Source organism: Botryllus schlosseri, chromosome 12 (genome assembly GCF_051294905.1).
Source record: "Botryllus schlosseri isolate E-star chromosome 12, Bs_hap1, whole genome shotgun sequence".
NCBI classification, from domain to species: domain Eukaryota; kingdom Metazoa; phylum Chordata; class Ascidiacea; order Stolidobranchia; family Styelidae; genus Botryllus; species Botryllus schlosseri.
The window spans coordinates 15,127,645-15,155,586 of NC_137247.1; the positions used below are offsets into that span (position 1 = coordinate 15,127,645).

At 39.6% G+C, this 27,942-nt stretch overlaps 2 protein-coding genes and 1 long non-coding RNA gene across 3 annotated transcripts in view; all 3 read right to left on the reverse strand.

Moving 5' to 3' along the window:
• Positions 1-1,684: 1,684 nt before the first annotated feature.
• Positions 1,685-27,942, reverse strand: part of LOC145452114 (uncharacterized) — a 52,587-nt gene continuing 26,329 nt past the window's right edge. Inside the window, exon 8 of the mRNA XM_080330330.1 lies at positions 1,685-2,349. Coding sequence (XP_080186456.1) covers positions 2,081-2,349 — 269 coding nt within the window. The 3' untranslated portion in view covers positions 1,685-2,080. The remainder of the gene's footprint in view (positions 2,350-27,942) is intronic.
• On the reverse strand, positions 11,601-14,536 carry LOC145452120 (uncharacterized). The gene is made up of 3 exons (XR_013919204.1): positions 14,526-14,536; positions 13,492-13,586; positions 11,601-12,836 (listed from the first exon to the last, which is right to left on the reverse strand). It is a non-coding gene; the product is annotated as an uncharacterized LOC145452120 (long non-coding RNA).
• Positions 25,497-27,931, reverse strand: LOC145452112 (uncharacterized). The gene has a single exon (XM_080330327.1). The coding sequence runs from the start codon at positions 27,830-27,832 to the stop codon at positions 25,646-25,648; it is 2,187 nt and encodes a 728-aa protein (XP_080186453.1). The 5' UTR covers positions 27,833-27,931; the 3' UTR covers positions 25,497-25,645.

The window sequence follows — 27,942 nt, forward strand, 5'->3', positions numbered from 1 at the left end:
CAAGCTTCGGATTTCAATGACATGTCACTCAAAACATTTGAAGAAGTATATCCCATTAATGCACACTTTATTCCTAATGAATACCTCAAGCAGTTTTCGAGTTACGGCATCATAAAAAAAAGCCTTTCCCTGCTCATTCAATCGTGATAATGACGGATTTCTTGTAACCTAAATTTATATGGCACTTAAATGAGTCATTTTGACCCTGTTAAGTTGTTGTTTGTGTTGTGATGTATCAATTAAGCTATTATATCAGTGATTCTGAACCACTGATCCGCGTTAACGCTACATCCGGTCCATAGAGCATATTAAAATTTGATCCTCAATTGCAAAATGTAAGAGACTATTACTTAATTAAAGAAATAAAATATCAAATTTTGAACTGATTTAGTAATTGAAGATATTTTCTGGCGTAACATTTAGTTTATAATCTACTTTCCATTTATCCTACGTCGCAACGCTGCCAGTGTTGTATCAAACTATGAAAAAGTAGCTTCTAACTTGTTTAGAAACAGTAATATATGAAATCTATGAAGATTTTTTAACAAAATAAGAAAGTATCATAGAATCTAGCAAAAAGCCAAGTAGCCAATAAAACTCGTGTTTGTGGTGTTAACAAGACTTTGCTAGACCCATATTTGACAGTTTGATCCATTTTTACAGATAAATCCGAGTTACCCACACCCAGAATTATTATCCCATACGCCTTGAGAAAAAGCTATCTATGGAAAATATCTAGGACGGGATTTCATGGAATTCTTTTTGAGTAATAATAATAATCACAATTGGAGGTACTATTATCTTTATTCCCTCAAGACAAAAAATGTACAAAGCGACACAAAAGGCAAAATGTATGGTCTCTCAATTTAACATTGAAGTGCTCGCAGTCAGGGCTAGGCATAGCAATTCGTGTACTCTAATCTGAATCGGGCGTAAAATTAGACAATTCGAAGCAATTAGTGAGAATAAATATTGACGAGTAAGCTACGTAAAAAAATTATACCTCCTTAATATTTTTGTAACGAAAAATGTTATTGCGAAAAAGGCAAGGCAGCATGCTGTTTGATACATATGTACAGCGTAACACCACCGACATTCATCAAAATGACTAGCGCTACTATCTGAAATTGCAACGATCCATGGTTGTCACAGCAGGCTTAAAATAATTTTGAATTATTATTTACTTGGTGGTGGAATTAAAAGTTCCGCTTACTGTTATGGAGAGCTTCTTGGAGGTACAGAACTTCAATATACAATTGAATAGTATATTCATATTGAATTGAACGCGAATATTTTCGGCTGACACTCGTCAGGGGTAATCGTCAGCAACTAGTAGAGAATTCGAAAGAACATTGTATATCAACAAAAATATGACGTCACCAGCATGAAAGAGAGAGCGTTCAATGTACTATTTTTAGGTGGTACACGAACTCCTTTTGTTGACAGAGTTTTGGTTGGTGTATTTTGATAAAAGTCGACTCCAAGGCACACAAATGGAATTGTGAACGGTCCCGCCCAACGATTCGAAATCGGTCGTCTCGATAGTTATTCGCACAAATCGGATTATCCAACAGATGTTTGCCGATGGCAGAATTAATGGCCTTTGATCGATCAGTATCAATCTTAAGCGGATGAGTTAAGGGTGAGCTTTTCACTGAGCGTGATGCGGGTGTTCTGATAAATCTGGGGACATGTTGGTTTATGCGTTCCTGCAGACATTTTGACGTTCTTCCCACGTAGCCACAATCACAGTGGCACTTATATTCGTACACTACATTACTTTGTTGAAGCGCAGGGAGAACGTCTTTGCGTGTTGAAGGGACCAGTTGTGTTGTTGTAAAAATCACATTGGTTTTGACTGTATCGTAACACTTACTGACCGCAGAAATCAATTGTTTTTCAAAGCGGGTGGAAATGGGGCCAATCCAAGGTAGATGAATATAAACATCTTTTATTGTTCGTTCGGTGGGCTCTGTTTTTCTGCGTTGAATTGCGTTAATTTCCTCTCTATGCCACGGCTGATGACGTGTTCAGGGTAACTGTTATGATAACATGATAAGTGGCCAAGAATGCTCGGTTCTCAATACTCGACTTGAAATCGAATCACTGAGATGTAATAGATTTGCCCAGTCCTGCTCGCCGGACTGATGTCTACTTCTACTTGCCTCAGGATGGGTATATTCTGAATGCGGCGTGTGGTGAGAAACGGCACCGCACCTTCCTGCAGCAATTGCTTTGTAGCCCTCTGTTGATTCGCGCCCGTTCTGGCTGCGTTTCTCATCTTCCAATTGTTGTAAACCTTCAGCCGACGATGGAACTCTTCTTTGCAAGCTTCCAACAATATGATATCTGAGTTCGAGAACAATCGTGTCAAAGGGGCGCCGTCACCGATGCCAGCTGTGGCTACCTACCAGTTGAGCTGTTGATGGCGACACGCATTTGCTGGTATGTCCAACCGGATACATCCCTTTTCGCTGGGTAAATTTCTGTGTTGGAGGATAATCATGTACATTGTAAAAGTACGCACTATAGATAACTAAGTTATGCGTAATGGTTTATGGTGGTAGAATCCACATTTTATAGTAGAACCAATTTGCGATGGTTAGAGCATGAAATGTAAGGTAACTGTAATGATTAAAATAAGCCTTGCAATAAGGTGAGGTTCAACAGGTGGTGGATTGTTCTGATCTGGTACTGAGTCCATTATATGACCTGAAAATGTAACTGATAGAACAGTGTTTTCCCTAGTCTGAGAGGCAGAATCGGCGAGGGTGAACACAGCCTGCAAGTTACACACTGTGTAGTGTGAATAAGTCACACTAAGTCGGATGGCAAGTTCAATAACTGACACCATGCAGCTGCATTGTCTGTGAAACCAGGGAGGTAGATATCTATATAATTAAGCAATAATTTGAAAAAGCTTTCCATACCTATTGAATTTAACAGCACCCTTTGAGCTAACAATCAAGGGTTACGAAGGTTTGAACTGGCAAAAATTTAAATTCCTCATTTACACATGTAAATGAGCATTGAATTTACTTGAACTGTGTAGTGAGCTCTCAGGCGAATGGGCTGATCTTGACTTTGATCTTGCGGCTATCACACGCGCCTTCTCAATCTGTAGCTCTGCTAATTGAATTTCAGCCTTCGCCAATTGAATTTCAGCTGAAATGATGCGTTCCTTAGCATTCAATCTCGCTATCTTCGCCGACATTGCAGATGCTGTAACAGATGGATGAGACTAGAAACTATTCCAGTGTTATTTGGATGATTTCACAGAGTTTGATGCCGGAGAATTGAGACACCATCCAAGTCTGCTTGGTCGTTTTTTTTTATATTTATGATTTTGTACAGCTTCATTCCATTTAGAAGTTCAAATGTGGGTGGACTGACTTTCAAAACTCAAATTTTGAGCAATAAAACTACCAAGTCTTTCAATTCAGCAATTGAATTTCACAACCAGTTGGACAATTAGTGACACAACCAAATTGATCAACAAAAGGTTTCCAATATCTTCTGTTGAAAATGATTGCTGTTGCAGTAGATGATGGCAATAATCATGCTTGAGATGGCTATTATAGAGCCTGGAATTATCTCAACGTATCGAATGAAGTTTATGGTAATATGAAATTTCACCAAAAGTGGATTGATTGATGTAACACTTCGATGCTGTGCCCATAGATCACTGCAGCAGCACCCATAGATATGAGGTTGACATGGAGCAGAGTCTACTCAACTGACTTTTGCAATAACAATATGCCTAGGATTTTAGAGCTGAACTCATAGTTTTGCCCAATAGCTTTTTGTTATATATACTCTACTACAGTGGTTCTCAAACTGAAGGGCACGGCTCTTGGAGGGGCGGGGGGCGTGAAAGCATTCAGAGGAGGTCGTCCGTCAGATACTGCAATTTTAAATGTCCTAGTTGTGTCGTACCGTCCATACACCGATGCTAGATTGTAACTGGTGAATACGTGTAGGAAAGGTGTTAGCTGATGCTTTATGGTCTGTCGGTCCAGTATCTGTTCAGATCGCATAGTAAGACACAACGTTATGGGGACATCAAATATTTTCTTATAAGGTCATGCCATATGCCATTTGCGAAATGTTCTTTGGATCCAAGAAATGAGGATTTAAATCGAAGTGGCTTAGAATGGGCCGCACCAATGGTTTTGGATTTAGCTTCTGGTCAGTTACGCTTGAGCCAAGCCCAATTCAGGAAAGAAAAGGTATCAAGCACCAAAATCGCTAAAATATGTTGATGCCTCGTGCTACCATTGAACATGATTATTTTTGACATATTATGCAACTATAAATCTTTTCTCGCTCCGCGGGATTTACCTACAGCTGATAATAATTTGATGTTTGAGAGGTCTCTCGTCAGTTATATCCTTAAATACCTTCAAAATATGTGTTGGTATTGCAAACATTCTTGTTGCTCATTTGAATAGTTTTTCTTGATGTGCCAATAAGGATAGGGGGCGCAAAATTTTCCAATATAATCAGGGGAGATGTGCCTAAGGAGTTTGAGAACCACTGCTCGCCTGGATCGCATGATTGAATATTTTCAACTAGTTCAGTGGTTCCCAACCTTTTTCAACCCATCGCCCCCTTTTCAAGCTCAACACCGATCATCGCCCCCCAAATTTTGGGTACCCAAAAATGGGCATACAAACTGTAATCACCGGCGGGTTGACTAACAAAAAAAAAGGTCAACTTTTCGGCTCGATGTCAAATTTGACACTTTTGCATCTAAATTTCCGTGGGTTGACTAAAACAATGAAAAAGAAAAAAAAACGTCAGTCGTTTTGACGCGTCATCGCCCCCCTATCGCCCCCTTCGCTATGTTCGCCCCCTTTCTCCATTTTTGCCCCCCTAGACCAGCAAATCTCCCCCTGGGGGGCCATATCGCCCACGTTGGGAACCACTGAACTAGTTTATAGACAAGTTACATATTAGAATAGTAGTGCAGTACAGGAATGAATAGCAATGCAGTACAGGAATGATATGTCCTGTTTTGCATCAATTTTCTGGGACAGATAGATCATGAATACCCTCATCCCTATTCCAAAAGAAAAATATCGCAAGTCAATGGAAATAAATGTAATGTTGAAGATCAGAGTATCAATCCAGCATATATTGCATATTCATTCCAAGATAATTGCCTATAACTAATAGTCAGTAAAGCAGAATGGAAATATTCCAATCTGCTTACCACTTTGTGACATCGTAGTCCCCAAATCACAACCAGCAATGACCAGACTTTTTGATCCTGCTTCAGCCATGAATACAAGTATTTGGTACAAGTATCTGGAAGCAATAAAAGCTTATTGGACAAGCACGGATATGAAATTGTATTGTCATTAAAGCATGAGACTATCGAATGTAAACATGGAATGCGCTCTGAAAGACAACTTTTGAATTGCCAGAAATCCTACAGTCGCTGCCGCAAAACAATTCTGAGTCCAGCCTCAGCAAAGCAGAACAAAGCTGCAAAATCGGTCGTTGCCATTCCATGTTTACATTCAATAATGAGACAAAACTTCCAACAATTAGTATGACTGACACAATCTAGCAGTCCCTGTGCAACACACAAGAGTAATTTCTGTACATGCGAGTGAGATTCTTAAGGAAAAATATAATAAACGATGGAATTCGTACCTCAAATATTTTTCATGCTTTTTCCAAGCAAAGCGATAAACGCTTGTAATTCAAACAAAGTATAAATAATGGACCAGCCAAATCCCAAAAGATAGGTTAACAATGTCTCAGATTCACACACCAAATTGACCTTTGAGGCTAATTACTTGCATTGCTTGCATAACAAATATTTCCTAACACTACAAATAGTCCACTAAAATAGTTTGGGTATGTAAACATGGAAAAATCTTGCAATGCTTTTGAGTTGAGCAATCTATGAAATGCTAATTCTATATTAAGACTGAGCGTGACGAAGTTTGTCTGAGTGCCATGCTGATCAGTATCGACACACATATTCAAGCTTCTATGAAAGGTAGGCTATGCAGCAAATAAAAACATATTATCTACGTAATTCATTGTACAAACTGCCCTTTGCTGACCTTCCCTCCTAGACAAATTGGCAGTCATCTGAAACTTTAGCTTATGACTCAAGTTTAGCAAAAGACTCAAACTTTTCAAATGATTATCTGGATGCTGTCAGTGGTGCATACTCATTCTTTTTTAAAACAATTATTACTAGAGCTTAACAAATTTCATCATGCATTTATTATCAATGCTGCATACTTTGTCATATCTCAGAATTCATTTCTATATTCACTATACTCTCAAATCGCTATCGGGCCAAATGCAATAGCTCCAAATCGCAATTAAACTGAGTCAATATTGTTTGTATATTTACACAACATTGGCGCTTATCGCCTGTACGGTCATTTGCGCCCAGTACATTAATTTCAGTAATTTCATACGTCTTTTGCTTTTTTAACTTGGTCTTTTGCTGCCATCTTTCAAGAGTATGGCTCTCTCTTCGACTGGGCTTTTCAATGCGCTGTATTTACAGCTGTATCGGCTATGAGGAGCCCAGATAAACCTCCGACACATAGAAACATGGCAGAGCCGAGACTCGAACCAGCAACCATTGGTGTCGTGACTGCAGTGTTCAACCAATTGCGCCACCTGCTTCCCCCTGAGTCAATATTGATTTACATGCAATGTTTGTACAATGCTTGGTAGGTTGTGATCTCTAGGGTCAGACTATAGATAGTAAACCAAATTTAATCTACCGTTGGTAGAACTGAAGACTTCAATGTAAAACTGGTATCAGTGGCTTACCTGCCATTCGCTTAGCACACTGGGAATGTGTTGCGGTTCCTTTGCATCTGCATTGTTCAAGCACATCGTTTGTGCAGGAATGTACCGCACATATTATAATTTAATAGATATATACGGAGATATGACATAAAAATTCTGGACTAAACATCGACTCATGTTCCTTACTTCTGAAACACTTCGCTCGAAATTCAGAAGCGATAAATTGGTGTTATTGGTACCAACAAAACTGTGACATTGATACATTTCCTGAGCTCCAAGTTCTCCAACGCTTCCTCACTCCATCATTCCTTTTCATTTTACGCATAGTTGATCTGGTCATTCTTCAGCCCTTTGTGTTCAAACAGAGGCCAGCACGAGCCCAGATAATTCTCCAACATACAACAACATCAAAAGACTCTAACCTGTAATCTTTGGTGTCATGGTGATGACATGATTGAATCTGTGCAGTTGATCTAACATTGTTTTTGGTGGTGGTGCTGCTGATGACGATTGAGAATAATTTCGGATCTTCAGCTCCCTAATATATATTTTGATGCACATTGAAACTCCTTCATCAAGACATCTCAAATCGCTGTAAGTCATAAAGCAATATTTTTTCAATGCTGTAGAACCACTGGGTGTACTTGTTGGTTGTAACTTCTGTGTTAGTAGCAGCAGCGACATAACCCCACACGAAAATCACATTGAACTGATATCTGTATTATTTCAAGGGCTAAAAACTCAGGTACCATCACGACCGCATTGCACATTGAATCTAATGACATCATATTGCTAACGGTATACCACAATATGCATAGTGCATGTACTATATATGTTCTGCACTCCAGTGCAAGGTAGTGTGAATTAGATCAATAAAACTGCTCAATTTTTCAAGCTCTACGCAATGTGGGGGTAACCAAGATTGAGTTTCACCACAGTCTGGAATTTGATTGTCAACAAAACATGAAGCAGCGTGAAGGAATTACAGGTAGGATGAGTACCACAATCACAATGTTGTTTATACATATCACTCAATTCTTCTGTCACAACGTCGTGATTCTTCAAGGCCAGTGTATCAAACAAAATTGGTATGACTACGGGAGTATCTCTGAATATACCGATTAATAAAACATAGTCGATAATATTCACTATCCTGCGTCCATATTTTACAGTTTCAACAATGCAATAAGATGCTGATAAAATTTGCTAACAAAGACCATTCTGTAGTTTTACAGATAAACTGATTGCTTAAATCAGAGGTCTCAAATTCAAATGTGCTCGCGGGCCAATTTCTTAGATTTGATGACGCCGCGGGCCGCACCACCAATAATAGGGATATTCAACGATGAATTTCCAAGTAGGCCTTATTTGGCAGGAGCTTGAAGACAGGCATTCCACAAACATCATGAAAATGTAATTTACTATTGTACTATTCACGCTTGACACCGAAAAAAATCATATTTTCAAATATTTGAATAAAATCGTTTTTATGCCGGGCATTATTTGTTCAAATAATGAGTTCGGCTTTTAACAGTATAATTATATTTATTGACTCGAAGAACTTTTCGCGTGCCTCTTATCAAGAGCAACCGGCACGATAAAGGATACAGAACAGAGATGGATCCAAAACCAAATGGCGAATGGTGACGCAATAATGCAAATTTATAAATAACATGAATGGAAATTCAGCCATAGCAACAATGCAGCGTATATAGCAACAAGCAACTTGAAAAGTAGAGCGCGTGAGGTATAAAATACAAATACAATGAGACAATGCAGCAACACAGAGGAAAAAATTGAACAAAAACACGGACGAACAGCTAAGCAACGACAACTAGTGTGAAATTTTAAGATTATACAAAAATTCTTTCTGGCGACAAAGGAACGGGTTGTTTAGTTTGATGAAAGTGGATTCCAAAGCAGTTAAATGAAACATTGATCTACCCTTGGATAAAACTGAAAACATGTCGTCTGAATAGTTCAAGGCGCAGGACGGGTTGTCGATCAAATGCTGGCCAATTGAAGAACTGCTTGTCAACACTTGGCTGTGCGATTGGGATTTTGATGCGTGTTTGCATTGCTGAGTGACACTTTCAGAATCAGGGGACTGCGATGCCGATCTTATCCTCTTAGGAACGTGCTGTTTGATACGTTCTAGCAAGCGTTGGGATGTGCGTCCCACGTACCGACTGTCACAGTGGCATTTGTATTCATATATTACCATACTTTGATGAAAAGCAGGCAGCACATCCTTTTGCGTGTTTGGCAAAATTTGTTTTGTTGTATACACAATCCTCGCATTAACAGTGTTGTAACAAGATTCGACACATGATCTGATTGATTTGGTGAATCTATTAGAAACAGAGCCAAGCCAAGGAAGGTGTATGTACACCGGGCATTTGTTAGGGCCGAAAACTGTAGGTTGTCTGAATTTGCGCATTTTCTCCGCAATAGCAGAGTCAATGATGCAATCGAGATATCCATTTTTGGACAGAATGGATCTAATCCAATCTAATTCTGTGGGCAATTTGTTTTTAGAGCAAATCATAAGTGCTCGATGCACAAGGGTGGAGATCAAATTTAATTTACGCTTTTTCGGGCAAAAGGAGTTCCACCTAACATAATGACCGGTGAATGTTGGCTTCCGATAGACTGATGTGGTGAATTGGTGACCCGTTTTTTCCACCAATACATCAAGAAATGGTAGGGAACTATTTTGTTCTTTATCTACTGTGAATTGAAGGGATTGGTGCATTGAATTTAACGTATCGAAAAAGGCATCACACTGTCGCTCACTTTGAAAAACTACAAACGTATCATCAACGTATCGATAATACATAAGAGGTTTATCAGGGCCCGAGAATAACTTATTCTCATGGAACCCAACAAAAATATTCGCGAGGGTAGGTCCCAGTGGTGAACCCATAGCAATGCCGTCAATTTGGTTATACATCATATCGTTGAAACTGAATTCAACCGACGACGTTGATATTTCAAGCAGCTCCAAGAAAATCTCCCGCGGAATTGGAGGAGGTTCAAGATCACCATTGTAAAGAGTATCAGCGCAAATATTGAAAGTTTCAGTCAATGGCACATTAGTAAATAAACTAACAATATCAAATGCCCGGTGTACATACACCTTCCTTGGCTTGGCTCTGTTTCTAATAGATTCACCAAATCAATCAGATCATGCGTCGAATCTTGTTACAACACTGTTAATGCGAGGATTGTGTATACAACAAAACAAATTTTGCCAAACACGCAAAAGGATGTGCTGCCTAATTTTCATCAAAGTATGGTAATATATGAATACAAATGCCACTGTGACAGTCGGTACGTGGGACGCACATCCCAACGCTTGCTAGAACGTATCAAACAGCACGTTCCTAAGAGGATAAGATCGGCATCGCAGTCCCCTGATTCTGAAAGTGTCACTCAGCAATGCAAACACGCATCAAAATCCCAATCGTACAGCCAAGTGTTGACAAGCAGTTCTTCAATTGGCCAGCATTTGATCGACAACCCGTCCTGCGCCTTGAACTATTCAGACGACATGTTTTCAGTTTTATCCAAGGGTAGATCAATGTTTCATTTAACTGCTTTGGAATCCACTTTCATCAAACTAAACAACCCGTTCCTTTGTCGCCAGAAAGAATTTTTGTATAATCTTAAAATTTCACACTAGTTGTCGTTGCTTAGCTGTTCGTCCGTGTTTTTGTTCAATTTTTTCCTCTGTGTTGCTGCATTGTCTCATTGTATTTGTATTTTATACCTCACGCGCTCTACTTTTCAAGTTGCTTGTTGCTATATACGCTGCATTGTTGCTATGGCTGAATTTCCATTCATGTTATTTATAAATTTGCATTATTGCGTCACCATTCGCCATTTGGTTTTGAATCCATCTCTGTTCTGTATCCTTTATCGTGCCGGTTGCTCTTGATAAGAGGCACGCGAAAAGTTCTTCGAGTCAATAAATATGAATATACTGTTAAAAGCCGTGTTCAAGTTCTGTACCACCAACCAGTTATTCAAAAATGAGTTATAGACATCATGCGAGAGGATGCATCATGACTAATGTTCACTCTAAGCTGCAAATGCGCACTGCTGACAAGGTCTCTGCGCACAGCAAATCTAAGTTGCGCACAAATAATCCGAAGTGATGACCTTTTTTTAGTCGTTACGCACTGTTGTCCAAGGGTCTGCGCAATGAGTTGGTGAGTGTGCGCAGATGCGTCAAAATTAGAGGGAACATTGATCATGACATCGTCAAACTGTCGGGTTATAATATTGAGGCTAGTGGACCTTTGACGTGCCACAATTTTATGTAGAATATTTTAAAATCTGCTGAAGATTGATCTGATATCAGAGCATTTGAGCGGTGTAGCCGAATCAAGCCTATGATAGTCGTGATAAGTAGGCTATTGTTACTATGTCATTGCCAAAGTCAAATTAAATCAGCGTCAGATTTTGCCTTCGATTAATATTGAACATATCAGTAACATCTTGAATATAATCATGATTGAGCCATAGTATTAGCATTGTTTCTTAACCTTAGCGATAGTACCCCTCGTGATTCCAATAAGATTTCTCGTAGCCCCTGTTCATTTTCAACACAATTTTTATATTAAAATTAGAAAGCCCATACACGTAAAATCGCGCATAGCGCGAAGACCATTTTCCAGTTTAATAAATTGGTCAAGAAAATATTCCACAGCATATGAGCCTAATTCCACAATGCATCTCGTACGCTGTACCCCCGAAAGGGTCTACGGACCCTGGTTAAGAACCCCTGCGATAGAAATGTCAATTGTCCAATCGCCGATGAATTCATTGTTGTTACAGCTGTGGAGCGTACTACTACCTTACTCACCACCGATAATAACATGGATAAAGAGATCAGACAATACCTAGCATGTAACCAACTATACGTCAAGGGGGTCACATAATGCCGATGGTTACCATACTGACCTGATTAGATAGCTATATATACCCTACGCAACGCAAGCTACGACCTTTTGATATATTACCATTCCCCATGACAGTTTCATAGATTGTTGCATCCGTAGGATTGCCAAGTCACCGTTCTGAGTCGCAAGTCCTGCTCTGATTTTAACGTTTGACTCGACTCAACTCGAGTCATTTTTATTTAATCACCCAGTCAATCCGAAATCGAGTAATTTTGCGAAAGATCGCACAAAACCAAATCACAATTTTCAGTCACGAATCATCAACAGGTCATGTTATATCATCATGAACTAGAAATGTGACGTAATAGCTGATCTTCTACCGCATGGTAGCTTTTAAAAGTGATGTGATAGTGTAGTTTGTTGGGATTTCAGTGTTTTTTAGTAGTTTTAGGGTGAACTTCAAGTTCCTATACCTAAAAAAGATATGTGGCACTGGAATATATTATCGAATACTTGAAATTCCAAAATGCCGTCGCGGGCCGCACAAAATGCTCTCACGGGCCGCGTGTTTGAGACCTCTGGCTTAAATAGTACTATAATCACTTAGGAACATGTTGATAATAATCAAAAAAATGATAGACTTTATCGCCAACATAGGAAAACATCAACATATGAAACTTTGTTGTATGAGAATGAACCTTCATGGATAAATGAAAAGTAAGAGCATTAGAATTTGATACCGACACAAATTAGAAAGAAATCAGCGAAAATCAACAATATTGCATTTACGAAACATATATACCGTTAATACATTTGAAAAAATACCCAACGTTAACACACCCGTGCGCTGACACTCAAATAGATCGAAAAAACACTCAAATGCGGCCGTAGGCTACTCTAAAAGTGTGATCGAAATGTGAACCTGAAGAGCAAAAAGTTGAAGACCTCTGCCTTAAAACTATATCGGGATCTCGTTGTTTCGAAATGATTCTCCTCCATTTCAGATCAGTGTTACATAAAGTCATCGGAAACAATAAATCAGAGGAATACAGTCAGCCTTAGTCATGTTATATCTCAGTGTTTCTCAATCTGTGTGCCATTTACGTCTTGCATAGGTGCCGTGAGAAATTTCTTCAAAACCTTGAAATTATGCGCAAAATATTGTTGTCTACAGCAAACAATCAATAATCTAAATCGGGCTCGATGTGAAGGTTATACAATACATGTGACAAATCAAAATTGCTGTCATTTCCGCAATCAACATTCACCTCGAATTCGGACATATCATGTGCTTCGCAGGCTGATTTCAATTTTGCACGCTACGTTGATTGATCGCCTGTATGACAATGCAGCTTTCAAATCATCAATGTCTTCCTAATCACCAGCGAGAAATTAAGTCTTTTCGAATTGATGTTCAGTGTTCCCGTTTGAAAATTCGAATTTCAAATATAGCCATCCACATTGCGATTGTTAGGTAGCGTGCCGGCACTGCCCATAAAATGTAGGCTAGGAGTGCAACCTTATGCTACTGGCGACAAATTTGAGAATTGATAAGTAAAGTTAATCATATTATATGACTTAACAAATTTCCCACCGCTGAAATTATTACACAAGTTTGTTGGAACTATAATGGAGCTGCGGGTGGCTGCCAGTGGAATAATTGAGGTATTGCTATCCTCACACTAGCTATCTACTCTGCAGTAGTGGACAGAGTTTGTTGTCAAACAAACTGTATGAAATCAAACAAGAGTAGGTTGTCCAGCGCTATGGAGATTCTAGTATACACGCTATATACCTGTTCAAATTCTTGAGGCAGAATTTCAGTGCCTTTCTTTCTAGTAAGTCCGGTTTTTTCGAGGGACAACTCACAAATGTGCATGTCATCTTTTCCTGAAAAACAGATATTGCCGCCTATTCAGGTTGAGATACTAGAAAATGGGAAATAAACAACATTAGGTCCTGCACTCGGCAAGATTTGCTTAGTGCAGGAATTCCTAACCTTTTTATGGTCGAGTGCTCTAATTTCGATTTCAACGTATTTCGCCACCAACCTCTCTATTTAGCGTGTCGATTACAAATAATTATCATTTCACAAATGACCCTGTACCCATGAAGAATATGCTACTGTACAGGGATATCTAGATATCCCTGCTACTGTACATCGTCAAATCTCTGGATATGTAGAAGTGCTCGCTGTTACTTAGTTTCTATGTAGCAGATGGAAATATACTTTTTGCATATTTCAATGCCACTCAATGAGTAATGGCTTCTGAGCATGAATTTTGGTACGTTACGTATGGCAATTTCGGCTTAGTTTAATGATATATACTAATTTGAGGAAAAAATACGAATGCAGAGTTTGCAAATCTATTTGTGCTATTTAGAATCAATTTTAAAGACAAGTTGACATGCGGGAATCGATGATGGCATTCCAAGTTTTCAAAACTTCCAGCTAGAGCCTAACCAATAGCAGAATTTTGAGCCGATACCAATATATCTTTTTACCGATGAAGCTGATATTTCATCAACACACAGTACAACTGGAACTTCAAATTGGTGGCAGCAATTCAAAAAATCAACCTAACATTGGTCGAGTAAGAAATTAGTAGTTCCTGTTTGACAGGTATATATTGTAGTTCAGGAAACACATTTTTTTGAGCATTTTTGCTAAGCAGAGAACATCTTACAGTCCTCATAAATCAATGTAATACTACTTGAGACCCTCTCGCTTGGAGCAATTGTAGATGTGATGACATCTTTGGATCGATATTGACCGGACTTGGCCTAGACTGATATTGGCATCACATGTGATCAATCGAATCAACTCACCGGCGACAAGGAACAAAGGAGCCTTGCCCGGGTGAAGTTTCATTTTTCTGGCTTTATAATCTCCGTCAAAATGAACACACTACCAACCCGTTTTCACGGGAGACGAATCAACGTACCCCTTTTTCACCCGCGTACCATTTCTAGGTTATATGCAGTGCTCGCATACCACCTACATAAGTTACGCGCACTGAAGGCGGTCAAAAATCTTTCTGTCGTTTATGATGTCATAAGGACGTATTTGACCTATGCGAGGCGTAATAGCAAATACTATTAAACTAGGCATTATCAGCCAGGGTTAATGGGATTCATGGAATTGTTTTTTCACCACCAGTCACAAGAACAACAACATAATGAAATAACAGCAAACAACAAACGTCAATTGTTTTAATGCGATGGCTGCATTTGCTTATTTTCCACTAGCTCAGTGGTTCTAAAGAGAGAGAAATATTTATTGATTCGTCCAACCGAAACAAAAATAACAGTGACTCATGAAATTACAGTATAACAAGATACTTAACGGTGTAGGAGTGTAATCGATATGACTCTGGGTAGGGTCAACTAGTCTGATCACACCCTGCATTACCAATTACAGATATTCTTCATAAATTTGGTTACAGTTGGTCGGGATTATCCAATTCAGCATAGCATACCATAAATAATAACAATAACATGAAAAAAATGGATGAGGCAAGTGGTGTTAGTAATAGGAGATAAGGTGTCTGAATAATTCCTTTTTGAATAAGTGATAAGGAAGGTCTCTTATAGATGTAGGTATAGCGTTCCAAATATCAGGACCGGCATATTCGATTGATTTCTTTGTGAGGTTACTGGTGGGAGGGTGTATATGGATGTTGCCCTTGGAAGAATGTCTGGTATTATGGGAGTGTACACTTCGAGCAAGCACAAATAAATGATTGAAGACGGGAGGCAAGTCATTCGAAAAATATCGATGCATTAATTTTGCAACTTCAAATACAAATATATCATCAAATTTCAAGATTCTGAGTTTGCGGTAGAACTGGGACAGTCTGGTTCAAAGGGGCACTTCGGCCATCAAACGCATGGCTCGGTTTTGCAGGGTTCGAATTTTAGAGCAATGAGAGGTGCATGCATTACCCCATACAATAATGCCGTACTGCAGATAGTAGAAAAGTGAAAAATAAATTGTCCCAAGTACAGATCTGGGAGCTATGTGATTGAGTCGGGTCATGGCACCAACACATCTAGAAAGCTGAGTAATGGTATGAGCAATGTGCGGTTTCCATGACAATTTAGAGTCAATGACGATTCCAAGATATTTTGCTGAGTCACAAAGGGAAATACGGTTGTTATTCAGATTCACAGTAAAATTATCAGAGGCAGTATTAAAGAGTAGCATCACAGTTTTATTAGTATTTAAACTCAGTTTGTTGGCAGCAAGCCATTGAGAAACTTCAATAAGTTCACTCTGCACAGTACTTTGTAGGTTGTTTACATTATCAGATGAAATAAAAAGATGTGTATCATTTGCAAACAGTGTGGTATAAAAGGAAGAACAGTTAATGATGTCATTGATATAGATCAGAAATAGGGTTGGCCCTAAAACTGAGCCCTGTGGAACGCCACATTCAACTTCCATTTCTACTGATTTTGATGAACCCAATTTCACAAATTGCTTACGGTTTGCAAGGTAGTTCATGAGTAAGGACTTGGCAATATCTCTAATTCCATAACGCTCTAGTTTACTTATTAGTATCTAGTGGTTCACAGTGTCGAAAGCTTTTCTAAGATCAATAAAAATGCTGCAACCAACCCGTTTCTGTTTAATAATTTGGTAGTAGTTCGTCACAATTGATAGAGTGGCATGGTTGTTGTTATAGCCTGCTCTAAAACCAAATTGGGATGGAGTGAATACTGAGTGCATTTCGAAAAATTTCTTGAGCCTATAATCTAGCAATTTCTCAAATAGAGTGGAAAGGTTTGACAGAATCGATATAGGACGGTAGTTAGACATCAAATTTTTGCTGCCTTTTTTATGAACAGGAACTACCCTGGCAGTTTTCAAGGCACTAGCAAAAATTCCCAAGTTCAATGAACCATTGAACAACATACAAATTGTATTGCCTATAATATTAAATACCAATTTTACGAAACAGATTGGTATTGAGTCAGGTCTTACTGCTTTGGTGTTTTTCATTCCAGATAATATCGTTGCTATCTCTCCTACGTTGGTCGGTTCCATAAAGATGGAGTTCATGGGACGATTCTTCATGAATGAGAGGAAGTCACGCGGGCATGGAGGTATAGAAGATGCTAGCTCTGGACCAATCCGACAAAAGTGGTGGTTGAACTTTTCCACTAGAACATCTGGATCTTTGATGATAGTATTGTACCATGCTAATTCAATGTTTTGCTTTTGTGTTTTGATATTGGAAACATTTATAATTTCTCGAATGGTTCTCCAAGTTTGTTTTTGATCTTTAGAACTCTCTTCAAACTGTTTTTTGTAGTATGCTCTTTCGACCTTTTCTTTCATTTGTGTTACCTTGTTGGCGTATTTCTTGAAAATCTTTTTCTTTTCTTCAGTTCCGTTAATATAGGCCTAGTATTTTTTGTGTATCAAATCTCTTGTCCTAATGGCTGTCAGAATTTCTCAGCTGATCCACGGCTTAGTTTTCAGACGTCGGGCATTACGGTTGACTTTACGGATAGGGAATTCTTTGTCAATGGCTTGACTTATGTCCAGAATAAATTTGTCAAATTCGGAGTCAAAGTTTTCACTTGTAAGTGGTGCTAGTTCATAGTTCTTGAAAACATCTCCAACATGTTCAATGACGTCATCAATCCCCTGAGGATTCAGCGGGATCCTGCATGTAAAGGTTATGGTAGCGGCAGGTAAAATGATATCGACATGACACATGATAGGATAGTGGTCGGTCATACAGTGCTCCATGACAAATGAAGCAAGTCTATATTTACTAATGTTAGTGTACATGTGGTCCAGAAGAGTACTAGAGTGGTCAGTCACTCTGGTTGGTTTGATGATCATCTGGACTACCCCGTATGAATCGAGCATATCACAACATGCTGTGGTGAAACTAGTGTTCTGCAATAAGTCGATATTAAAATCCCCCATTATAAGAAATTGGTCATTTGAAGCGGTTAGGTTGTCCAACGTTTTAGAGAATTCTTCCATGAAGGTTTCTCGGTTAGCTCTGGGATGCTTATATATAACTCCAATGACAAGAGGATTTTGATTCTGTGTTGTAAGTCTGACAAAGATGCTTTCAACACCTTCCGTATAGCAGTCTAGCTCATGTACTTCTTGGTATGATAGATTTTCTTTTACATATAAACCGACTCCGCCTGCATTAGTTTTGGGTGGGCAGTGTAGAAAGTTATATCCAGGGAGATGAACATTTACTACAGGATTGTTCTTCATCTTGGTTTCAGAAATGCCAATGAATGTTGGAGAACAGTTGCATGTTTTGAAGATGGCAGATATGTCTTCCAGGTGGGCTGGTAATGATCTGGTGTTTATATGGGCAAAAAGAGATCCTCTCGCTGTAGGTACCAGAGCTGGATCTCCCGTCGGAACACTCATACAGTCCTGTACTTGACATAAATTATTGGCCATTGCATCAAATTTGGCAATTTATCATGAGACATGTTTCATTTTATATGATCTTGGACAGGTCCTTGGTGGATTGAATATGTATTATTTTTGTGTCGTTATTCTTTTGAGAAGAATATTTCCATCAGCTGTCCATAGATACTGATAATCCTTGCTCTTCTGAACCTTTCGTGCTTCGAAGAAGACATCTCTTCTCAGTTTTGTAACATTTTCACTGATGAACAGTTTGCTCATGCCAGTTATTCCGAAATCAGTGGCACCTGCAGTTTTCCCTAGTGATCTTTTTTTGAGAAATTCTTTCCTCGGCCTTCTTGAGGCGAATTTCACTACAACCGGGGGAATCTTCTTGAAGGGGACTCTGTAGGAGTAGACAATGTCTTCATTGGAGACTTCGATGCCCATTGCTTTGCCAATTTTTGTCACGAGCGCTGTGGTATCCTCATCTTTGTAGGATGGAATCCCACAGAGCTCGAGGTTGTCATTCCGAGTTTGTTGCTCTTTTTTAGACACGCTCAAGTTTATGATAGTGAAAAAATTCGGCCCACCCCCCTTATCGTAGGCTTACCATACGTCCTCTTTTAAGAGGATTTGTCCTCTTTTTTGAAAGTGTCCTCGGAGGACGCCCTTTTGACCTCTTATTTGAGATTTTGTCCTCTTTTTTGAAAATATAGGTCAGATTCAGAGCAAATTGCGAGTGATATACCGCAAATTAGGAGAGAAGTGAAGCTTCGGCAGGTATTTCGGAGTGAAAAACGGTGATTTTAGCTCTGAGCGAAAAGATGACCTCTGGCAACGTGGAGGGTAAAACGGTATTTTGAGATCTGAGCGGAAAGATGACCTTTTTTTTTAGTCAATCGATCGCAAAGTCGGTAAAATTCATCGGTTTTTGAGAATTCTTCTCCGGTTTTGTAAGTCTGAAATTTCTGAAAAAGTGTCCTCTTTTTAGATTTCCAAAATATGTTAAGCCTACCTTATCGTAATATCATAAAATGCAACCAGAATGCTAGCAATCCCAACGAATAATTTGACGGTATGGAAGGTTATGACAGTTGATAAGAGAATTCTCAAATATGAAATTAGGACTATACACAGAGCAAAGACAATGAATTGGAGGTAAACCACTACTTTATATGGTTCGTAAATGAGTCGTTTTGTTACCCTGTTGGGTTGTTGTCTGTGATGTGTTGTACAAATTAATTTATTCTATCAGTGGTTCTCAACCACTGATCCGCGTTAACGTTACGCCCGGTCCACAAAATATACTTCAATTTGGGCATCCATTGCAAAATATAAAAGACTGTTTTTCAATTAAAGAAATATATGATAAATTTTTGAGCTGATTCAGTAATTTCGAACGTTTTGTGACGTGATATTTAGTTCATAATCTACTCTTCATTCATCCTTTGTCACAACGCTGCGAGTGTTGTATCAAACTGTGAAAAAGTAGCCCTAACTTGTTTCCGAACAGGAATATGTGAAAACTATGACTAACAGGATAGCGTAATGGTGAAGCGTCCGGCTTCTTGATCGGTAGGTCGTGGGTTCGATTCCCGGCCGGGTCAAACCATAGAACAAATTAGTAACACTTGTATCCATGACTTCCCTGCTTGGTGCTCAATGAGCACTGCTCATGCATTACGGGGATAGCATGGAGGGGTGGTGCAAGACTTAAAAAGCCGTACAAGGCTATATCTGCACCTTCCTTTCCAGCGGCATATGCAATTTAGGGTTATGACTTGAAAAAAAATTCAAAATTTTGTGTGTCCTGTAGTCACAAATGATGAACTATTGTGTCCTGATTTGAAAATTCACAAAAGTTAAGACCGTTTAAACAAAAACCTCCCGCACAAAAATTTTCCAGTTTTCACTGTATGAAGGATAGGCTTTCTTTTGTGGATACAGACTATATAATATATATATATCAACTGATTTGAATTTAACGGACAAAATTCCGATTGCGAAGATTTAAAATAGTATTTTGGTAAATTGTGATTGCCCAAATTAAATTAATCTTATCGTGTTCTTGTTAACAGTTAAAAATAAATAATTAATAAATAATTAATAATTTCGATTTTAGATGTAGACTGCAAGTATCCTATAATTTCAATTTGCCCGACACAAATCAAACTGGGTGTTCGAAAAGGCTAAAGTAGAACAACTCGAGATATTTTCAGCGGTCTAGAAAACCGATTAAAAGAATATGATGCATAGGAATTCTGGAAAATGTCATATCATATGTGACGCAGCATGTTGATACCGGACGGCGGGATGGCGTTGTTGTGAAGCTGCAAAATGCAAGGGTTTTGATAAACCACAATATATTGGTTGCCAACATCATATTATTGAGTCTTAAAGCATATATCACAGTTCTTCAATGTTTTCAACAAATCCAACTGTCAGCTTTAAATTTGGAGATGTGGTAAAACACTACGAAAATTTGGTACAATCCACCAAGCCAGAAATTCAGAAGAAAATATTAGAAAACCGAGGATGGCGGGATGATTTTGAGTTTATCTTTGAGCTTTGCAGAGCATGCCGCTCTTTGAAAGAAAATAGTATATTACCACTAATCAAAGGGCACTTAAACTTCCATCTCTACGATCGAATGACCTGCAGCGATAAAGTGCCTTAAAGCCTCATTGGTAGTCGGATAAGTCCGATGTAGATGTCCCTGGCACCAACATAATTGCAGAAAGGGAAGTCAAATTGACGGAAGAACTAAACCAGAAGTGCAAAAGGACAAATATTTGAAGATTGAATTTGTAGCAAAGAATAACCATTGAATTGTCAATTTTTTTCTATATTTGGATCAATGCTGAAAATTGAAGTTAGTTTGTGCGGGACATTTTTACGATTTGAACAAGATAATTTTAATTTTGCTATTTTAAACCAAAATGTTCATTAATTCCAGCTACAAGAATTTTTTTTTTTCAAGTCATAACCCTAATGCACATGGTATTCATATGGACAGATCGTGCGTATGTGTATCATGAGTCGGTGTATATGCCGCATGTATCAAGAACAAAAATCAACTATGTCCTTTCCTTTCCTATGAAACTATGAAAATAAAATGAGACAGCATAAGAGAATCTAGCAAAAAATCGTGTTGGTGGAGTTACCATGACTTTGCTACAACCATATGTGACAGCTCGAATCATTTTTCAGAGAAATCGTTGCTCGCGGTTGATGAAGTATCCCACATCCAGCATTGATATCCCATAAGCCCAGCGAAAAAGCTATCTAAGGAAAATATCTAGGATGGGATTTCATGGAAGTCCTCTTGAATAATAATACGATAATAATTAAAATCGACGCACAAGACAAAATGAATGGTCTCTCAATCTAACATCTAACTGCACGTAGTCAGGGCTAGGCATAGTTATCCGTGTACTCTAATCTGAATCGAGCGTAAAATCAGACGTTTCGAATTGATTAGTGAGAATAAAAGTTACCGAATGCGTACCAAAATTATACCTTCTTAATATTTTGGGAACAAAAAATGTCATTGCGAGGAAGGCGAGGCAGCATGCTGTTCGATACATGCAGCAAAACACCACCCATGAAAACGAGTAGCGCTACTTTCTCAATTGCAATGAGCCGTGGTTGTTACAGCAAACTTAAAATCATTTTCAATTAATATTTAATTCATGGCAGACTTCAAAGTTGCGCTTACTGTTACGAAGGCTTGGAATCGAATCATTGCGGTGTATTCGATTCGCCAAGCCCCAAACGCTGTACTTTTGCAAGTGAGATGATGTCTAATCCTATGTGACATGTCGAGAGAAACGGCACCCGCCTTCTTGAAGCAATTGCTTTGGAGACCTCAGTTCATTCGTGCCCATGCTGGATACGTTTCTCGCGTTCCAATTGTTGAAAGCCCTCAACCGACGACGGAACTCTTCTCTGCAAGCTTCCAACAATGCGACATCTGAGTTGGATAACAATCGTGCCACAGCGCCGCCATCAACTATGCCAGCTGTGGCTACCTACCAGTTGAACTGTTGATGGCGACACGCATTCGCGCGTATGTCGTACCGGATAAATCCCTTTTCACTGGGTCAATTTCTGTGTTGGAGCATATTCATGTACCTACGAAAGATCACCAAGTCACATATAATGGTTTATAGCGATAGAATCCACATTTTACAGCAGAAACAATTTGCTATGTTTAGAGCAGGAAATGAAAGACAACTGTAATGACTAAATTAAGCCTTGCTATAGGATGAAAATTGAGAACAGCCGGCGGATTGTTCTGCTGTGGTACGGACTCCACTACTTGACCTGAATATGTAATTGATAAAACACTGTTCTCCCTAGCACGGCTTTGGAGCCAGAGCAAGGAGCCGCGGAGCAGTGTATTTCCATTGAAGTAAGAGCTCTACTACATAAAATTCAAGCCGGAGCTGAAGCCGATCGTTTAAAAAGCAGCTCCAGCTCCGATGTAATTCATAAGATGCTACGCTATTACATATTGTCTGAATTCACATAATTTTCCGGTAATCGTCCACAAAATTAAGAATTGTTCCCTTGTTGGCACCACCGCTTAAAACTAATCATATTCATGGAAATGTGCGAAACCTGGGTAGGTTAGATATGCTGCCGCTCACTCCTTATCATTACGGTATTGTGGGCATTCATCATACCCGCAATTTCGTCATCAGCACAACACCGATGGCCAATTGTGCGGTTCGGAAAATAATGATCACTATGCATTTCAAAAATTGAAACTGATGCTTATGTGAGCTGAGCAATAACTGAAGAGCTTCTTGGAGGTACAGAACTTCAATATACAATTGAATAGTATATTCATATTGAAATGAACCCGAATATTTTCAGCTGACACTCGTCAGGGTAATCATCAGCAACTATTAGTAGAGAATTCAAAAGAACATGGTATATGAATGATCGTAACACAAAATATGACGTCGCCAGCATGCCCACCAGAAATAACTAAGTAATCAGACGAATATATAAGCGACGCCAAAGGATAAAAAAGTGACCCTGCTGCAGATGTCGATTTGGAAGCACTCATGCCCTTATGGGTGCTTTTGAGTTCAACGACTCGAAAGTGCCCTATTACGGGCGCTTGTGGCACATAGTGCTGTGGTGTAATGCCACAGGGCGGTCACAAGCGTCACGGGAGGAGGTTTACTGCGGTTCCTCCAGACCCCTAAAAAAAAGCACGCATGCCGCGAAACACCTTCACTGCTGCAAATGCACTTTGTTGGTGATTGATTTTAATCATAGCGCGAAATTGAACAGTGTGTTATTGCGTATGCCTATAAACGAATGGAAATTAATTCCAGCTAATGATTGTTTACTCCAGTTGCGACATTACACTGCGCATACAATCGCCGTAATGCAAGCTACTCAATTCGATGTCCGAATCCTCTGGTGTTGGATATACGAGAGCAATTAGTGATTGGATGTACGCTTTCCAGTTTGTAACTATCAGTTTTGTGCATGGTTGTAACCAAGTCACAAGGTTGCGAATCATGAATCAATCTCACTTTTATAGTTTTGACTCGAGTCGAGTCATTTTCAATTCACCACCGATTCAAGTTCGAATCCAAGTCAGCGAGTAGAGGGTTCAGTCCGAGTCATAGTGTTGTGACTCGAGTGCGAGTCCGAATCATTGTGTTCACTGCTCAGTTTTCAGTTCAATCCGGTTCAACCCTCTTTTTTCAACTCTGCTCGAGTGATATAGAATAGCTCGCATTATTAATCTAGCCATTTTCCTCAGTCCTAACTAGGGCTGGGCAAAATCGAGAACCTGAGTGCTTCGATTCTGAATCACGTATTACGCTTCGAGTCGAGTATTCCAGTATCACTAATTATGACGTCACAACCAAATGCACTATGTAAAAGTTCAAATTTGTATCTTTTATGTCACCACAAAGAACATAATGCCTGTTAACCATCACATTAAAAATACATTGGTATTGTTTCGACCATACCGATTTCATTGCACTTCTTGACAATGTTGTGGGATGATCATGACTTCAGAAATGTGTTATTTTCAATAACGTTCGTAGCTTTGTACTATGTCTTGTATGCTGCGACACGGCCAATCAATGTTTCAAGGCTTCTTCAGAGGAAAATTGTATCAAAACTATAGTTCTCCTAGTAACTTAACTTTCAGTTGCGAAGAAGGAATAATTTTGGTACTCGAAAAAAATCGTATTTTACTACTCGACTCGAATAATTAAAATTATTACTCGATTCAGATTTGAGTACTTGAATTATAGTGCCCGGCCCAAGTCTTAACTGTTTCCAGCCCTATTTTCCAAGTATGAGGACAGATAGACAAAATACCGATAATGTGGTGACTTCAACTTTTCGAAGTTACAATGAAATGTCTGTCTTGGCTGCCCTAGTATCGACTCATATGACTTGGTTCGAGTCATGCAAAATGCCAAAATTAACACAGCCTGTTAGTATACAAAGCCACCATGTCAGCGATGCCTATACCTGAAACACCACCCTATATATACCTAAAAGGATTATCTCATGAGCGATCGGGTTGCCACTACACCGCCGAAGTCTATACCTGAAACACCACCTCACTACCCCTGAGTTTTCAGAAAATAGCACGCCACCTCACCACCACGCCCATAAGAAACCCATGGCACACCACGACCGATCTAATACACTACTTTGAGCCTACGGACGACGATTACCACCCGATATTGCCGACGTATACGATGGTTCGAACTCTCGAAATGGTCGGTTCAACAGCCATAGTACTAGAATTATAGATCATTAGTACGGAATGAATGTTCTGATGATGATGACCGCCGACCATAAAAATGCTACAAGACGATGTAGTCATAGTTGAAAATATTTTTGGTCCGTATATGACAGGGGTTGGAAGCCTATTTCGTCAAAGGAGCTATATTTCAGAGTTACCACAGGTCCTCTTTTCAGAGGATTTGTCCTCATTTTTGACTTTTTTGAAAGTGTCCTCGATCAACCGATCACAAAGACGGAAAAAATTTACCACTTTTTCAGCATTTTACTCCAGTATTGTAAGTCTGAAAATTTTGAAAAATTGTCCTCTTTTCAGATTCTCAAAATATGGTAACCCTACTATATTTACCCTATATTTTCAATTGTGAATATCAATCAAATATGACGTCACAATTTAATATGCATGACACGTGGCTTAGAAAAAAACAATACACAACAAGTTTTTTTAAATTGATTTTTGTTTTAAACACAACTCTAAATATATCGGGGTTACCGGTAAAGGTGCTAGTTTTAGGTTTTATCGTCTTCAGTCCGGCTTTACTCTCCACTGATTCCCTGTAATGCCCCACACGAGGCGACACACATTTGCATCGTAACTACAGCGCGGATAGGTATAGATTACACCCCGTAACTTTTGTATTCAATGTATAAAATTGATGATCACCAGCCCTGGATCTCATTGTAACAACGCAAACATTCAAATCAACCACGAATCGCAAGATGGACGGCCTTCGAAAATATATGTGCATCGCGCACGCTAATCCTTAGTGAAAATCAGCTCGACTTTGTTATTCTCATAGTGACACAGAAGACCTGTCGTCTTCGAATACGTTACCGTCGATAATCTGGATAAATAATCCGTGCAAAAATCCCCGCCTTCTGTAACACCATCGGTGAAGCTACGGTCGGAGGCATACTTCACGTACAAGCGACCCTCGTCTCGTGAGTTACAAATCAAGTCAATCTTCCCATCTTTATTGATATCTCCCCGTAACACTATCCCGTCCGCGTTACAATTTTCGAATGACCCCGACCAGACGCTGTTAAACCCCGATGTTGATCCGTACGTTAAATGGTATACTCTGTACTGATCCAAACAAATCATGTCCATACGGCTATCGCCGTTGAAATCACCTAATATCCAATTATCCATGTTGAACGCAGCGTTGCAGACGCTATCGAGATTCAATTTCATCCGGGTTTTCTTAAATATATCTGCCACCGTGCAAGATCTTGTGTTACAGCCTTCCGTTTGATATTCCCCGGGACAAGCCTTGCCGGTGCATTTCCTTTTTCGATTGCCTTCACAAGTGGCAGAGCAGGAACTCCACGGCCCCCAAGATAACAAACTTTCACAGGTAGGCAATTGACAACTTCTTCTCTGCTGTTCGCGGGAGACTCTTCTGTTTCCGCTACCGCAATTATAGGATATTTGATTTAGGCTGTTCTTGCACATCCGGATACGGACCACAGACGCCTTACCGCAAGTAGCGCGACATCGTTGCCAATCTGACCACAGCGACCACATACCATCTCGCTTACAAGATTGTATTTCGCATCTCGTCACGTCGAAAGAATTACCACGGCATCCCGTTCCCTTGCATCTTCTACTGCGGACTACCCACCCGCTACCACACGTTCTCGTGCAGGACCTGAGCTCCGACCACTCGGACCATTCACTTTGACATGAACTGGGTGCGTTACAAGGCGATTTGTCCGTTCCTGAACCCTCACATCCTGTTACGTCCTGACCAGTTTTGCTGTGGCATTTTCTGTACCGTAACTTTTTCCCCACTGCACACGTAACATCACAATTGCTCCAACTGGTCCACTGGGTCCATTTTGGCGGAGAGGGCGCGGGGTTCTTTGCCAGCTTGTCGCAACCGTACAATGCGTTGAGTTCGAATATATCTTCTTCGCTGAAGTCGAGAGACCCCAGCTCCTTACCTCTCTTACTAAGTACAGTGGGCTGAGAGTTTCTTGAATAAGTCTTTTCGTGGTAATGCAATAGAGATCTTTCATCATATTCAGAATTCAAATTTCTCACCGTCCTTTCCGTCATTTTCACGAGGAACATTCTGAATTGCCAATAAGCATTATCCGGAAACACGTTTATGTAGGCGTCTCGATCGGGTCTCGCATGCTCGTGATGAAAGCCCAATAAATGCATTAATTGATGTTTCAGTTTATCCAGAGAACAAGTCGGTGAAATATATGCCTCACTGTTCCGCCCCTCCACACTTCTTCCAACCCCGATACTACACCATTCATTATCATGACTAAATAGAACACCCTGTTTCTTATATTGTGATAATTCTACCTCCTCGAATCTTATACATGATATTTTATGAATTCTTTCCATCGCTTCTACTAATCTTGCTTTGGTAGGATACGGCACATTTGGACCGCATTCATACCCAATATAGTAATTTCCTTCTTTGTTGTCGTATTTCCACAAACGGTTATCAGTGGCAACGGCTGATCCAAAATACGTAGCAAAATCTTCTTCGACAGAGAAACCGTAGTCTTCGATCATACTGGGCAGCTCGTCCTCATCGAACATGATGTCTCCTTCAAATACCCCTGACTCAGCGCAGCCACATTCGCTCGGACAACGGGAGTCGTCAGTTTGGAATCCGAACGGACAGAGAGTCGAACAGACAGAAGTATCGAATGTGCAATCGGACATGAGACAAACATAGTCATCTTGTGGTGTCGAAGACTCTGCCTCGCATGTCGATTTTGAGATGCGCTCAGCAAAATTAGCGGACTCAGAAATGTTTGATGAGGAGAAAAGGGCTATGACGCTAATAGTTGCGCATAAAAATGCTATGACAACCAAAGCCTGTACCTTGATCCCTCCAAACTTAGGAAAGTCTTTTTTACCGCTGGATGATTCGTTGCGAGGTCGGTTTTTCGGTTTCCTGTGAGAACCAGCACTCATCTTACTTCATGACATATACAACTCATCGACCTAACGCAGTACTAGTACAAAGGCACCGTATGGTACCGGTAGAGCAGTTAAAAAATTCGGGTTGGTTGACGAATTACCAA

Coding starts and splice junctions, on each gene's coding strand:
- LOC145452112 (XM_080330327.1), bottom strand. CDS start 27,832: ATGAGTGCTGGTTCTCACAGGAAACCGAAAAACCGACCTCGCAACGAA.